Raw genomic sequence first — 15,655 nt, 5'->3', positions numbered from 1 at the left:
AAAAAACTAGAAACTGATTTTAATTTGGACCCTAAAACCAGGTTTTGCACCTCAAACAGCTGAAAACTCCTCTGACCATTCTCACTGAAACGATCCAGTAAACATAATAATGGCTCTGCAGTCGTCCGTTTCCATGACGCTTCGTGTTGAGCAGACTCTGACCCCGGTGTCTCCCTCCTCAGATGTGGCCATCTCTGCCCCCTACGGAGGCCCGGACCACAACGGCCTGGTCTACATCCACAACGGCCACGCCTCGGGGATCGACTCCACAGCCTCTCAGGTAAACTTCAACCGTCGGCATGAGGAGCCCCGACACGAAACGAGGGTCAAAGGTGACCTGCTGCCGTCACAGTTTGATCAGCGCGTTTCTGTCGTAACATCAAATTAGCTACGGACCTTCACAATAAGAGCCTTAACAATGAATTGTTGGATTTTTTACTTTCATATGTAGAAAATATACATTAAAAATGTAAAACTTTGTTGGCCAATCAGCTTCTATTGTCATACAGAAACACACACCTTTGTGTACATTTGAAGTTACTATCTGTTAACTAAAATTATTTAGTCTACAGCAGTGTTACTCAACCTTTTTCAGCCCAGCGCCCCCCCCAGCCTTTATCCAGGTCCCTCACCGCCCCTCACCAAAGAATTTGTAGGCTACTTTACACTGACTATTATTTTATCATTAATATTACTATCACTATTGTAGATGGATGTTTTGATTTTTATGCTTGTTTCTGTATTTATCATCAAGATAATTTCCCAGAGAACAAAAAAGTCATGTGAATAGAAATTATTTTCACAGGCGTCTACAAAAAATGCAATGAACATTCAAGTTAAAATCAGTAGGCCTAACAGCAGCCAATCAGAGTGGAAAAAATATTCTTATTTTGTGCCATTTTCTAGTTGTTAAATATTCCACAAAATGAGCAGATAAAAGATGTTCAACATGCCAGTTTAAACTGAACTATTTGCAAAACGACTGAGCTTTGCAACATTAAAACATTAATGTAACTACATTAATCATAGCTCTTCTTCTCTTCAGTGTTTGTCAGTTTCTGGTGGTGCAGCTCTGTGCTGCCTTCAGGAGAATGGGACATCAGAGCATCATCCATAAAACTTCACCCGCATGGCATTTATTGTGCAAACCAGAGCTTTCAGCGGAAAAACAAAAGTTCCAGGTCCTTTTAATGTCATACAGATATGAGACAGAAACATGGATTATATCTTTTTGTAGACCTGTCTATTGATTTATAGATTAATAGTTTTACTGGACAGAAATTACAAAGAACAAATCTGGATCTTAATCAAATCCTACTGAGTCAAATTGAAAGTGTCATTGAGTCATTAGCCTGTTATGGTCTGTAAGATATATTTATTCTCAGTATTATATGTGGTCTCAACAAACCCATGGCACTTCAACAATATTATTTTACCTTTTATCTGGAAATAATGTCTGTTTATTCTTGCCATACAGTCCTCTTTATTAATTATTGCTCGAAAGGTCTTGCCATACCAGTTTATTCCTCTGTATTTAGCTTAGTTTCTTAGTTTATTCTTGCATTTTGTTCTTCATTTCCATTTAGTTTCATTTGATTAGTATTATCCTCTCTTGGTTTATTGCTATGTCCACTTTAGTTTCTTTCCTGTTGCTACATTTATTTTATAGTTTATTGACCACCAGTAATCTTCACTCATCACCTACTGCGACGCCTAATCATCATGTGTTTCACATCATGTGTTGATTTTTCACTGTTCAGCGTCGGATTCTCTGTTTTTATGCCATAATTCACATCTAGTTCGTTGCTCCGTTTTATGTCCCGCTTCTCCTGTTTCAGAGTTTTGCGCAATGTGAACGTCTTTTTTTTAAGCCCCTAAGGTGCAGGGCGGTCGGGAAACGTATCCATGGGGAAAAGGTAGACTGACAACCTCTTAAAACAACGGAAACAATTTCTGCATTTGATTATTGAAATTTTAAAGTGCTGTGTTGTTCTATCGCCTCCGTTTCATACCGGACCACTTACAGCGCCGGTGTATAAAATGAATGATCTCTATCGTGGCATCACCCATGGAGGGATTTCTTTATTTTTTTATTTAAATGGGCTCATTTTTCAGAGGGATACAAAGTGAGGGTATCGTGATTTTAGTAATTACATGCTTATTAAAGCGATTTTTTGTTGTCCTTCCATGGTAGCGGGCAGCTTTCAAACGGAAATAAAGCACTTTTTAATATAAGTTGCTGCTATGACATGATCACAGAACTGCCAAAACATATGTAGCCTACATAAATACCAGACAAAGTGAATCATAGCAACGTCATCAGCCAGTGTAATGCTGAACTGATGCGGTGAAGCTACCAGTAGAAGGAGAACGGAGAAGAAGTTAACAGAAGCTACAAACACTGAATAGTAGAAGAGCTGCCATCGATACAGTTGCAGCCAAGCATGATTTAATGTTACACAATACAGTTTTACCAAGTTGCTCAAAGTCTAAACTAGCATTGTTGTGCATTTAAGGTGTAAAGTTTACCTTCGACCAAACGCCCCCCAAAGGCATCCCAGCGCCCCCCTTTTGTAAAAATGTCCGCCAGCGCCCCCTGGCATCCTCTGAACGCGCCCTGGGGGGCGGTACCGCCCACGTTGAGAACCGCTTGGCTAACAGCATAGACGAAAAAATATTCAAGCCCTAAATATTGATTAAAAACTTTTTTTTCACCACTAATGCTCCAGAAAATGCTCAGAAATGGTCCGGCGTGTTTTAGTGTTCAGTTTGAAATCAGCTGACTTAACACCCAGGTTTGGTTTTGGATCTCCATTTTTACCTCCTTCCAATGTTGTTGTCACATTTATTTTAATTGAACAAAATAAAAAAAATTAAACAAATGTATAAAAATTCAAGATCCACAAAACACGCCTCTTAATTCCTCCCGTCTTCTCTCCCCCTCAGGTCCTGCAGGGTAAATGGGCGTCCAGCTACATGCCTGCTAGCTTCGGCTATTCCATGACAGGAAGTACGGACATAGACCAGAATGGATATCCAGGTAAACTTTACTCACACCAACTTTTTTACAAACAGACTCATTAAGGCTTTTTAACACTCTGCTGGGAGTAAAACTGAACTGCGGTTGTGTCCAACAGATTTGGTGGTTGGAGCGTTTGGAGCGGACAAAGCTGTTTTATACAGGTAAACCCATCTAAATCTCATGTTCTGGTGTGTGTGTRTGGGGTACATATATATGTGTGTGTGTGTGTGTGATCCCCTGCTGATGCCTCTGATTGAAAGGGAGAAGTTTAATGAGCGAGGCCACCTCTGATATCAAAGAGCTACTGTTTTTCATTCACTTCACTCCTACTGGCTTTATAGAAGCTACGAGTACAGAGGAGCGTCACATGACGCTTCATGTTGGAACACATTTACGCTTCTTAATCCAGGCAAAACACTTTCAGAGCACAAACTAAGTTAATCTATTCAATCACTTTATGTCTTAATCGTACGTAGTGGACATCCTATAAACGTTTGGACTTTTAGTTTTATTGTGATATTTTGTGATAATATTGTGATAGCGATGTGACGACTTATTAAAGTTTTAGGTGACTGTATTGTTGTGTGTCCCACAAACACAAATGCTGCAAACATTCCAGTTTGTCAAATATTTCTTTAGGATAAAAGTCACATGAAAAGTGATTTGTATCACAGATAAGCTGCTCCCTTAAGCGCATTTAGTCATATTTTCACATAAATTAATATTTCTTTATGCTTTTATTGAACAGACAGTGGAGACAAATGGTAAAACTAACAATCCTGACAGTTTTGAACATAATTGACTGTAATGTATCGTGACCAGGATAAATCTGGATTCTTATCGTACAAAGAAATTTATCGCGATAAACGATGCGATAAATGCCAACCTTCCTTTGTGTTTCTGTGCATCAGAGCTCGTCCAGTCATCAGTGTGAACGCCACGTTGGACATAAACCCCCAGATCATCAACCCAGAGGAGAAGAGCTGCACCATCCCTCAAACCAACACGCAGGTGTCATGGTGAGCGAACGCACCTCGAATGAATCGTCCATTTTTAATGATTTTAAGCAAACCCTTAGCTTTATTCTGAGCCGACTCCTGTCAAAGTGTCTGACTTTCACTGAGGTTAGTTTGTTTTGCTTCACAGTTTTAAAGTGAAGTACTGTCTGGCAGCCGGCGGCTTTGGAGCTCCATCCTCTCTGAGTGAGTGAAACAGCTGCAGCCATTTGTGGTTACAGTCAATAACGTAAGACGATGGGTCAAGTGTTTCACAAATTCAAAAGGGAAAGCCGTGCTTTTCATGTTGTTCCTAGTATTATTTTACAATGTGAGAGTATTGCTTACAGCTAGTGAAAACATGGAATTCAGTTTCGACTGCATTATTACACCAGACCAAACACACTTCAGACACTTTAACACAGAATGTTCTGTGTAGATCGTCAAAATTTGGTTTCCAAATTTTTAAGCCATGTTTCCATCAATGTTCTTTTTAAGAAAGTTTTTAAGTACGGCTTTGGAAAAGGTTAATGGAAAAAAGTTTTATTCTTGCTTGAGGTAGCTTTTGACTTTCCTAAAAATAAAAAAAAAGTTAATACGCCAAAGAGCAACATATTTGCCGAGTAAGTTTTGACATGAGCGAATGTTTCCCATCCATTGGTGTGTTTCTGGCTTTGTTGAGTTTCTTTTCTTCAGCCTGACAGCTGGTAGCAACACGTAGGGGATGGGGGCTCCTCTCTACTGTCCCCAGAGTCTGTAAAAACTCTTGTCACTTGTTTTATTCCTATGGAAGGAATAGTGTGATGGAAAATGTTCCCTTTTCTACTTCCTGTCGCAGGTTTTCGTGTGGACCTCACGCTGGATCGCCTGAAGCAGAAGGAGGCGACCAAACGCGCCCTCTTCCTCCACAGCGCAACCTATCAGTACTCCAAGAACATGACGGTGAACAGCAACAGACGACTGGCCTGCGAGGAGCAGGAAGTCTATTTAAGGGTGAGGAAGTTGTAGATGAATCAGGACAACTCGGTTCCCTTTCTCGGACATGCATTCATCAAAACGTGAACAACTGCTTGGTTGTAAAATGCGGATAACTTCAGTAACATTGAACCGTCCTGCAGCTTCAAAACATGAGGTTTTAAAGAGAAAATCAACCATGATCTAAATGTTTGTTTGTTGTGTGTGAGGAGAAAAAGGACAGTAGTCTGCTTCTACACCTGCAAAAAGAGAGAAGAAGAAACAGAACCGCAAAACAACAAACATCCACATGTAGCAAAAGCTGCTGCATTGCTGCAAAGTACACAAAGTAACGGTTAGGGCTGCGCAAATATGAAAGCCTGGGCCGATGTTGCTATCCAATGTTAGTACTGCTGTTGTGGCAGAATTCATATTTACCAATATTTTATTTTATTAAATTTTTTATTTAATTACTCAATTAACTGGCAGAATAATCAATAGATTATTACTAAAACAATTGCTTACAACAGGCCTAATCCTCTTCCTTTCAGTTTCTGGTGGACCTCTGAGACAGATTCTGATTTCACGTTCAAGTTTTGTATGTAAACCTAAAAATGTGGCCCTGTGTGAATCTTTAAAGGTGGTTTTGATTGGGGATCCTTTCTTTTTAAATAATTGTGCATGTTTACATTGTTTATGCAGTGATTCAGCGCATACAATTAGGCCTGTCGCAATAATCAATAGATCAATTAATCGTGTGATAAATTAAAACAAAGTTAATAATTTCCATTTGCATAATTTGTTGTTTTTCTCTTTTCTCTCTTTCTACCAAAAACTGGATGACTAAAGTCTTCAGTTTGGTGCTCCAGATTCAAGTAGCTGTTTTTTTTAGTTTTGAAGGACAGTTTTGTTTACAGAGACTCCATAATTAATTTTATTTTATTGTTTCTGTTGTTTTTGTTTTGTCTATTTAAAATGTCATCCAGCTCCAGTGTTAAATGTTCATTAGAATTGAACATTTATTGATCTTTGAAAATGTTTTTGATATTACCATAGCACATCATGGAAATGGTTTCAGAACAACAACATTATGGCTTATCACGATAACTTCTGGAACAATTTATATAAAATGTGTCATAGTGACAGGCCTACATGAGGACTTTCAGGTCTTCCTGATGTGTGGATCCAGCTTTCTGCCGTCAGTCGGCTTCTTTCCTTCACAGCCTCTCTTTCCCTCTCTGTTCCCACAGAAGTGTATTTATTACTGCAGCTCTTCAGAGGCCTGCCTGATGCCTTATTTGCACACATAGTGAGTGAGATATTGCGCTATCATTACAGATTACATCAATGTTTAGCTATGTAAAAGGGCCTTGAATTATTACTCACACCGCTTTGGTTTTATGGGACAGACAAACACAGAGTGGAATGAAAACTATATAGTCTTTTAAAGAATAAAAACTTGAATAGTTCCCATTTGTTTCTAGCCCACTTTGCTCACTTTTTTGTTCATAAAATCCAGTGCAACCCAGTGTTTGTGGAGGCCACCTGCGTTTGATTTAACGTCAATATAAATCCAGATGTTCTGGGAAGCAAGAGAACAAGAAACACGTCAGATAAGTTCAGAGAGCAAGTCGTGAGGAGATTGATGCAGGATTATGTGTGGCAAGAAAACTGTTCAATCCGTTACTGCTAACTCAGACTGAATTACTCTGCAATGATTACAGATTATTTAAAACAAAGCTGTGTTTGTTTAAAAAGGAAGGGAATGGGGGCCCTGGTTTCTCCCAAAATGTGACCAAATCTCATCTCGTGGATGAACTTGTAGACCTCCATTCACCTCTCCAACGTGATTTGTGTTTACAGGGTATCCACAAATCCTTAAAAAGTCACAAATTCATGTATCTAAACTTAAGGCCTTAAAATGTCTTAAATTCATTTCAAAAATGTAGGTTGGTCTTAAAGGCTTTACTCACAGGTCTTAAATTCTGTTGTGGCAGGATTATTTAATCTCACATATGTACTTTTCTGTCAGGCAAAAGTTTGAGTCGCGTGCTGATATATTCACTGCTATCTAGCTGCTAATGTAACCTTAGCTAGCTTTTTTTGTGCCCATCTACTGTAAATGCTAATTTATTACTAGTTGGCTGGATAAGGTTAATTTTCGGCACTGGCTCACTTTTTTTTGTTTTGCCAACTGAGACAAGGCTGCACACATCCTGCGCAACAACAACAACAAAAGCTTAGGCTAGGCAATGTGGCGTTTAAGGCAGTAGAGAGCCTAAAACACAGAGTGGCTGCTCAGAGCCACAAACAGACCCCAAAAATGTCACAATTGCTACTTGATTGTAACAAAGCAGGATCTCCCAACCATTCCCTATACTTAAGGTTTTTTCAGTCTTAATTTTAATCCAAGGTGGGGTTAAAAAGGTCTTAAAAGTCTTGAATTTGACTTGCTGTAACCTGGTAAGTGTATTCTGCACATATTGGTCATCACTTGACCTCATCTGAAAGTGTAGAGAGAGGCTGGGAAAGGCAAGAGTTTAAAAATAAACATATAATACTGAATATTTCCATAAAATTAAACAGAAAAACAGTCAACCTGAAGCTGCACATCTGATTCCTTCTCCTTTTCATCCAGGACGACCGTGAGTTTCGGGATAAGATCACTCCCATCTCCGTGGCGATGGAGTACAGTCTGGACTACCAGCTGGCTGCAGATCAGACCGGACTGCTGCCCATCGTCAACATCTGGGCACCGACCAACGTCACCAAGCAGGTACTCCCTGCAGACGGGGAGGCGGGTCTTCTCCTATAGAAGTACTGGGTCAGGGGAGTCCAAAGTGTGGCCCGGGGGGCATTTAATTTATTAAACTGCTAAATATGGGAAGCGTTTTGAAAGAAAGTGACCCAGACCCTGTTCTTACAACTGATAGTAAACTGGTTCAGTCCATCGCATATTGGGGCCATATTAAGAAAGAAACTAAGTTGTAAAATTAAGACTTTATTCTCATAATACAACAACTTTATTGTCGTAATTTTCTTACTTTGTTCTGGTAAGTTTATGACTTTATTCAAATTCAATTCAGTTCAAAAATACTTTAATACCCTAAAGGAAATTAAATGTTTATTCTCATACAAGTTTATTTTATTCAGTATTACTCATACAAAAATCTCATAATTTTATCTTATTTTCTTAGTGTGCTCTTAATACTTTGTTGTGCTTTTAATACAGGAAACATGAAAAATAGAGGATTTTTGTAGGAAAATCCTCGTCCTACAAAAAGACAATTTTTTTTTTCTCCAAAAACCCCTAAAATTTGATTAAAATGTTTTTTCTTCTCTCTTTATTTTCTTCATTTTTAATTTGATCAACTTGCGAGACTTTTGACTTTACAATCTTGGCTCGCGTGCCACTGTTGCTACGGTAACTTAAGCAGAGAAGTTAAACCAGCACCATGTTGGCACAGAGTTAGACTCGGAACGAAGCCCACTGTGTTGGCTTGATTGTAAATAAAAAACACTTTAGAAAACATGAATCTCCCTCTAGTGGCTCCTGTTGGTCCTGAACCACTTGGGCTGGTTCCTCTGACAGTAATTGATTTTCTGTTCTCTCTTCTTCTCCAGGCTCACATTCTGCTGGATTGTGGCGAAGACAACATCTGCAAACCCGACCTCAAGCTGTCGGTGAAGAGGTTGGTGCAGCGAAGTCGATTAAACAAAAGCAGTCATAACGGCGTTGAACAGTCGTTAGAGGTCGTAACCGTCTGTGTCCTCTGATTGGCCGCAGCGACCGGGAGAAGATCTACATCGGCGACGACAACGCCCTCACCCTGATGGTCACGGCTGAGAACAGGGGCGAGGGCGCCTACGAGGCCGAGCTGCACGTCTACCCGCCTCAGCAGGCCGACTTCACCGGCGTGGTCCGCAGTCAGGTAGAGCTGGTCGCATCTCACGTTTTCCATCCAGAGTGAACGGCAAAAAGTCGCATAAAACACAAAGAACTGTCTTTGGAGTCTCGCAGTAATCCGTGTCTTTATGTGCATGGATTACGACAGAACCTGTAGAACTCATGATCTTATTTTGTGATGAACTCTTTGATTTCCTCTGCCTGAGAACAAAAATCTAAATATGCGACCTGACAGAGGAAGTCATCAGAAAACTAGACAGCTGGCTGTGAGTTGGTGTTCCCCCGTTAGTGTGTCTTTAAATGAGACGTAAATCTTCAATCTACATTTCAACCCTGTGAACTAAACAAACTGGATGCTTTCTTTTTCATTTCCAACAATGTACTGACCAGTCAGGTTCCCTATTAATTGAATTTTTGGGTTTTGAAGATCATCTTAGGATGGTTCAATGTTATCTTCTTTGATGAGTGTTGTTTTAAAGTTTCTATTTATTTGGACTTTGAATTCAGAAAAAAAAATCTTAACGGGGGGGATGTTGTGAAGGCTTACTTTGGTATAAGTTTTAACAGATGTTAATAGAAATAATAAATGTTTTAACACATCAAAATATCAGTAGCAGAAGTTTGAGATGATCGTTCAACTGTGTGTATTTTTTAAAATCTGCTCACGTCAGATCCTAGAAACTCACCTACTTTTCTCATTAAAACAACTTTTTTTCTTCTCATAGTCTTAAGACGTTTTTGTTGTTTTTAAAATTGCGTCTTTTGTGCGTTGGTGTTATGACGACGTTCTCATACTTCAGCCAAAGTGTTTGTAGCCTGGCCCTGATGCTCCCAATGCTCAGAAGAGATGATTCAAACAAACACCACTTTCTGATGATATTTTCCTGTCATTTGTAATTTTGGATTTAGAAAAGAAAACAAGCCTAAAACCCCCCCAATTCAAATCAGAAACCGGATCTGGTGTAAAAAAGACAGAACCTTTATTTATTTATTTATTATCCAAGATCTGATCCATTATCACTGTTAAAATGTGTACGATGACGTTGACGTTCCTTCCTGCCTGCTCTCCCACAGACTCTCTCCAGGCTCTCCTGTGCTTACAAGAAGGAGAACGAGACCAAAATGGTGGTGTGTGACCTGGGAAACCCCATGAAGAAAGACACTACGGTCAGTCAGAGGCAACGCAGTGACGTCCAAACACCTTTAAAAACATCCCAGAGTAAATTACTTATAGCGCCTCGGAAACTGACTCGTCATCTTGAACCTTTTCACATATTGTCCCAATACGACCGTAGATGAGATCTAATGATCGACGCACAGAGTTTATTAGAGAGCATTAATGAACAGATGAAGACCAGAGTCTGTGTTAGGTTGATGGGAACGCTGGTGTTTGTCCATGCCAAGCGGACCGCACACCGCTCCAAAAGCAGGAAGCAGGCGTTAACGCAATGCATTCTGGGTGAATGCAATCAAAACAAACGAGTCTAACGCTAGCTTTTACCAACGATGAAAGAAAAATCCTCCAACCGCTAAAACCTGACGCGATGCCATTTTGTTTACATTTCGTGAAGAAGGAAGTTGCGTTTCAGAGGTTTTCCTGTCGTTTCCTTCAGTGGTTCTTGGTGCAGCGCCCCCACAGGCGAGGAGGGGAACAGGTTTTTCACAGGGTTTGGATCAATTTATAGCTGAAAATGTTGCATTTTGGTCCCCAATCGAGGCGATTGTGTCAGACTTATCAGGTGGGGAAACACTCAAAGTGACATCTCAGGCTTTCCACAGAACTTGAAGTCCAACATCCAAACATGGAGAGTCCGAAGCAACCGTTCACTTTACACATCTGGTCCTAATGGAGGAACGTCAGGAAGAAAGCGTTTGTTGAAACAAAACCCATTTGAAGGTTAAAAACAAGCCATGTAAGGGACACAGTGAACATGTGGTCAAATCAGAGCAAATTTAGCAAAACACAGCAAAAAACTCATTTTTCAAAGTATTCACAGGGCCTGAAGAGAAGAACAACACGAAAACCAGGCACCTTCTCTGTTCAGCTTCACAATTAACCTTTTTTTAGTGCTGGTCAGTCAAAAGTAATCCAAATAAATTTCACTGAAATTTGTTGTTGTAAAGTGACAAAAAGGTGCAAGAGGTGTGAATACTTTTGGGAGCCACTCTCATTGTTTTAAGATATTTTAGGAAGTATCCTGAGACGTTTTGTATGTCTGTATCTCTCCCTGCTCTCTCATTGGCTCTCGGCTCCTGTTCTGTCGTCTCATTGGTCAGATCCTGGCGGAGCTGGGGTTCAGCGTACACCAGCTGTCGGAGGAGGACACCTCCATCAAATTCGACCTCCAGATCGTCAGGTACGCCGCCGCCCGCCGATGCACTTCTAACTGGAATGACAGCAGCTCCACCTGCTGGCCGAGCGAGGAAATAGTTTTATTTCACGGGGAACAGCGAACACGAATCTCCATGTTTGCTGCCTTACAGAAGCTTTAAGCCAACAAGGAACTCAGTAGGAAGCTGATTTTGTTGGTTAAGACTCGTCTAAATGCCAGAGAGTGCATCGCCTCCCGGCGTTAGCCTGTGTGTTTGTGTTTCTGGGGGAGAGAGCGGAGGGGGGAGGGGGGCTTGAACTATGTTAATGAGAGGTTTGAGCAGGATTTGGTTTCACTCCTCCTCGCCTCTCTGGTGCATTTCCTCAACTTTAAACGTGTGAGCGTAAAGAAACGTACTTCAGGAGCTGCAGTAGAGCTGTGTTGCTCTTTTATAATGCAACATTGATGTACTGTATTTTCCAGACTTTAGAGAAAAAAAAATGCGATATGAAGATGGAGGAAAAAGAAAACGTATGTAAGATCCTTTTATCTGGACATTATTAAATGTAAATCCCCAGATATGATTTGATGAAACTTTGCTTTTAATCTTTGGTTTATTTCTGTCAGAATGAATTAATGTTCAATGCAACAGTCAAAAAAAGTTATAAAAAGGAAAAAACAAACTTAAGTCCCAGGACCAACCAAACTGTGGAGAAAGTGTCACTTCTAGTCCAGGAAATACGGTACTTGAATGTTTCCTTTTTTTAATTACAAACATTGGTTTGTTAGCTTATTTAAAAATAGTAAAAAAAAAAAAAAAATTATATATATATATATATATATAATTATGCGCAAGTGGTGTTGATTTTATTTCTAAAACAGATCAGGCCTGAAATAATCATAGAAAAAATGTAACCAGCCTTTGGTTTGTTTCCACTTTTATTTTGACGGTTCATCTCTTCACCTCCAGTCGGGAGAAACATGTTGGTCAGATTAAGATGAATCCTTGAGCCGCACATCATTTATCTGCTACTATATTTATGTTTTTTCTCTCATTTTTAATCCACGGAGGTGACCGACGTTGTCGTTGTGTTTCAGCTCTAACCAGTTTCAAAACACGAGTCCTCGAGTCTCCAGCGTCACGCAGCTGGATATCCTGGCTAAAGCCTCCATCAGAGGGTAACGCACACATTTAGCTTCCTTTCCAAACCCTGATTTATTCTTCTTAAATATACAATTTGATCTTTTTTTTCTGTGCAAATGTTGGAAGTAGAGTAGGAATAAACCCAGCAGTCAGACTCCCCTGAGTTGTTCCCACTGTCTGCTCTTGCCCGTTCATTGTTCTGGGCGTCAGTATGTCGGGACGTATCCATGGAAACGGTGTGTGTTGCTCTCCCAGGTCGTCGTCTCCCTCTCAGGTGCTGCTGCCCATCGCCAACTGGAAGCCCAAAAACCCCCCGGTGCTCGGAGACGACATCGGGCCGCAGATCCTTCACGTTTACGAGGTACGAAAGTCTCAAAATACAAAACGTTTATAGTTAAATATGTTTCTGCTCATTATGTTTCCATCTAATCTTAAGTTCATGTTTATTTTCTGGGCTGAATATCAAAATAAGGGCTGACATGCAAATTCAGAAAAAATGTGACGAATGTCTCCGTGACCTCGGCTGCTTCTGCATTATTTACCTTTGAGTAAATCCCAGATGTACCTGAGGGGAAAGTTGCGTTGCGGCGGCTCTGACCTCACGTTGACGAAGTGCTGCTCTTTCAGCTGCTGAACAACGGGCCCAGTACGTTCAGCAAGGCGTCGCTGGAGGTGGAATGGCCGTATCACTTCAGGAACGGCTCTCTGCTCTACATCACCAGCTTCGAGACCGAGGGACCCATCAACTGCACCACCGACGTGGAGATCAACCCACTCAACGTCTCTGTAAGACGCTGGACGCTGTTTTCTTCTTTATCCTTTTCTACCCATGAAGAGAATTAAAGTGTCTTTCTTCTCTGGCTCACTTCTGTTGCCAACACGTACGGTTACACCTGCATTCTGTGCAAAAAAGTTTAGCACCACGATATAAATATCTTCTGTACATTTCTGTCGTGATAAAGGTCTTAAATTTCAATCATACTGGTCTGAAAAAGTCTTAAATTCAAGTTGGAGAGGAAACCCTGCATGAGTTTGGTATCCATAGAAACTACTGATTTTTGATTAATCTCACTCTGCGTTCAGTTGGGGTTTCAGATCAGGCCATTAAGTTCCCAGTAAATGTGTTTTGTTTGCCGGTCAGAACCCAGTGGCGACCCAGAAGAACACCAGCGTCGTCAGAGACCGAGAGGCAGAGGGAGGAAACACGAGACATCTGAGGAAGAGAGACCTGGAGGCCAGAGAGACGCAAAACGACCTGCAGATACTGGTACACACACACACACAGAGCATGGCCTGTTTTTATTCCTCACTATCTTTTTATTTTCTCTTTCATTCCGAGTTTCCTGAGTTTACCTTCTGTTTTTGTCTGACTGCGTGTTCAGGACTGCAACACGGCCACATGTCTGAAGCTGAGGTGTCAGGTCGGCCGTCTGGAGAGGAACAAGAACGCCATCCTGTTCATCTACTCCAGACTGGACGTCAACAACTTCCTCAGGGTGCGACAACACAGCGGCTCTTAAAACCGCTCACTAAGATTCACTTGGCGGGAGGCGGGTTTTATGCACATTTTGAAGTTTCGCGTAAGAAACGGTTGATGGGAGAAACTTCTCTTGAGGAAGTTTTTGGCTTTTCTGAAAAAAAGTTTAGGCGCTCAAGGGGAGATGGAAACAGATTTAAGGTTGGATCCACAGGTGGATCTTTGGCTTATTAGAGACACGAAACTGAGAAACGTCTGAGTCAGGGGTCAACAACTCCAGTCCTCAAGGGCTACCATCCTGCAACTTTTAGATTCACCTCTTCTCCAAAATGTCTGAATTTCCTCACCAGCATTCATTCCTCTCTGCAATAGGCTGGAAACGAGCAGATTATTTGATCCAGGTGTGTTTGAGCAGACGCATCTAAAAGTTGCAGGACGGTAGCCCTTGAGGACCGGAGTTGGTGACCCCTGGTCCAAACCTTCAGTTTGGAGGGAGAACTCTCCATTTTTCTGAAATGTGTGGAGTGTGCTTTCCATCTTGTTTATTACAGGCAACATCTGTTCAGATTATACTCCAAACCAGCAGATGGAAACACGACTAATTCACGTTTTCCCTTTTTTTTTTTCTTCTGTTTTGTGACATGTCAAAAGTTTGGTTAAAACTCAGATGGCACAGACGGCTAATGTCACCTAAATGTATGTTGTTGTTTCTTCCCACAGGCCTTTATGTAGCTTGGTTTTCAAAGCTTGACTGTTTCTTTTGGTCAATCTTTACCTCATTTGCATCATCTTGTTTCCTTTCTCCTCAGACTGAGAATCAGAATCGCTCCTACGTGGTTCGCTCCACAGCCTCGTTTGAGGTCATCGAGATGCCGTATAAGAACCTGCAGACTGAGCTGCCGGCCAACTCCACCACCGTGAGTCCCACTGCAACACGCAGTCATCAGCATACAGCTTGACAGCACTACGGTTTCCATGGACAGGAGACAATGCTGTTAGCTAATCAAAATATGTTATCTATAAAGTACAAATACTTTGTAAAGCGTAAAGCGTGTTGCACACAAAATGTCCAGCTCTTTCTTTCTAACCTTAGATTCTGAAGAGAACAATCAAAACCTAGTGGAAGATCGTAAAGGTAAACTCATGGAGGAGAAGCTGAGCTTTGCTCCTTGCTCTCGTTTCCAGGTCAGCGTGTCGGTGACGTGGGTGGCCGACACGCCCCAGCCGGTACCGGGCTGGGTGGTCGCTCTGGCGGTACTTGCAGGACTGCTGCTGCTGGCTTTGCTCATCTTCATCATGTACAAGGTGAGGAACCTTCTAGATCATCTCAACAGCGATGCTAACTCTAAAACGTCTTGCCTCATCGTTGCTGGATTTCAGCAAACAGACGACAACGACGACGATATTGTTGAAAAGAGGGTTCAGATCTTATTTGGCAGACTGGGGACTTTGTGAACAAACAGGAAAATCTCATGTGGGGTTCCTCAAGGCTCCGTTCTCAGGCCACTATTGTTCAGTATCTGCATGATCCCTCAGTTTATTACAACATCTACTGCCAAACATGAGCCGGTTTCTATGGAAGTCCATTACTGACACTATAGAAGTGTTTCGGAATTTCTTTTATTATTGTTGTTATTTATGGTCCCAAAAATGATATTTTAGATTTCAGACGCAGTGAGTCTAGAACCAAAGTCTTCATGAAACCTTGTTGATGCTTCGGATTCAGAGCAGGATAGATAAATACTTTATTAATCCTTTCGGAAATTTCCTTCAGGGAAATTTTAGTTCCTGTCTCCTGGGAATGTTTAATGTTTTCCTTTATTAATTATTAGTACTACCTGTGA

The 15,655-nt window shown here is 41.1% G+C and overlaps 1 protein-coding gene across 1 annotated transcript in view; it reads left to right on the top strand.

Moving 5' to 3' along the window:
* The window catches only part of itgav (integrin, alpha V), a 45,826-nt gene that overhangs the window by 25,579 nt on the left and 4,592 nt on the right, over window positions 1-15,655 (top strand). Inside the window, exons 14-31 of the mRNA XM_008402283.2 lie at window positions 183-280; window positions 2,947-3,040; window positions 3,138-3,183; window positions 3,934-4,041; window positions 4,169-4,224; window positions 4,856-5,010; window positions 7,610-7,747; window positions 8,596-8,663; window positions 8,759-8,903; window positions 9,953-10,045; window positions 11,156-11,235; window positions 12,289-12,369; window positions 12,590-12,695; window positions 12,962-13,120; window positions 13,476-13,601; window positions 13,717-13,830; window positions 14,621-14,728; window positions 14,997-15,116. Coding sequence (XP_008400505.1) covers window positions 183-280; window positions 2,947-3,040; window positions 3,138-3,183; window positions 3,934-4,041; window positions 4,169-4,224; window positions 4,856-5,010; window positions 7,610-7,747; window positions 8,596-8,663; window positions 8,759-8,903; window positions 9,953-10,045; window positions 11,156-11,235; window positions 12,289-12,369; window positions 12,590-12,695; window positions 12,962-13,120; window positions 13,476-13,601; window positions 13,717-13,830; window positions 14,621-14,728; window positions 14,997-15,116 — 1,895 coding nt within the window. The remainder of the gene's footprint in view (window positions 1-182; window positions 281-2,946; window positions 3,041-3,137; window positions 3,184-3,933; window positions 4,042-4,168; window positions 4,225-4,855; window positions 5,011-7,609; window positions 7,748-8,595; window positions 8,664-8,758; window positions 8,904-9,952; window positions 10,046-11,155; window positions 11,236-12,288; window positions 12,370-12,589; window positions 12,696-12,961; window positions 13,121-13,475; window positions 13,602-13,716; window positions 13,831-14,620; window positions 14,729-14,996; window positions 15,117-15,655) is intronic.

Source organism: Poecilia reticulata, unplaced genomic scaffold (assembly GCF_000633615.1).
Source record: "Poecilia reticulata strain Guanapo unplaced genomic scaffold, Guppy_female_1.0+MT scaffold_207, whole genome shotgun sequence".
Classification (NCBI taxonomy): Eukaryota; Metazoa; Chordata; class Actinopteri; order Cyprinodontiformes; family Poeciliidae; genus Poecilia; species Poecilia reticulata.
Note: the sequence above shows the minus strand (reverse complement) of the source record. Positions and strands in the feature narration are given on the sequence as shown.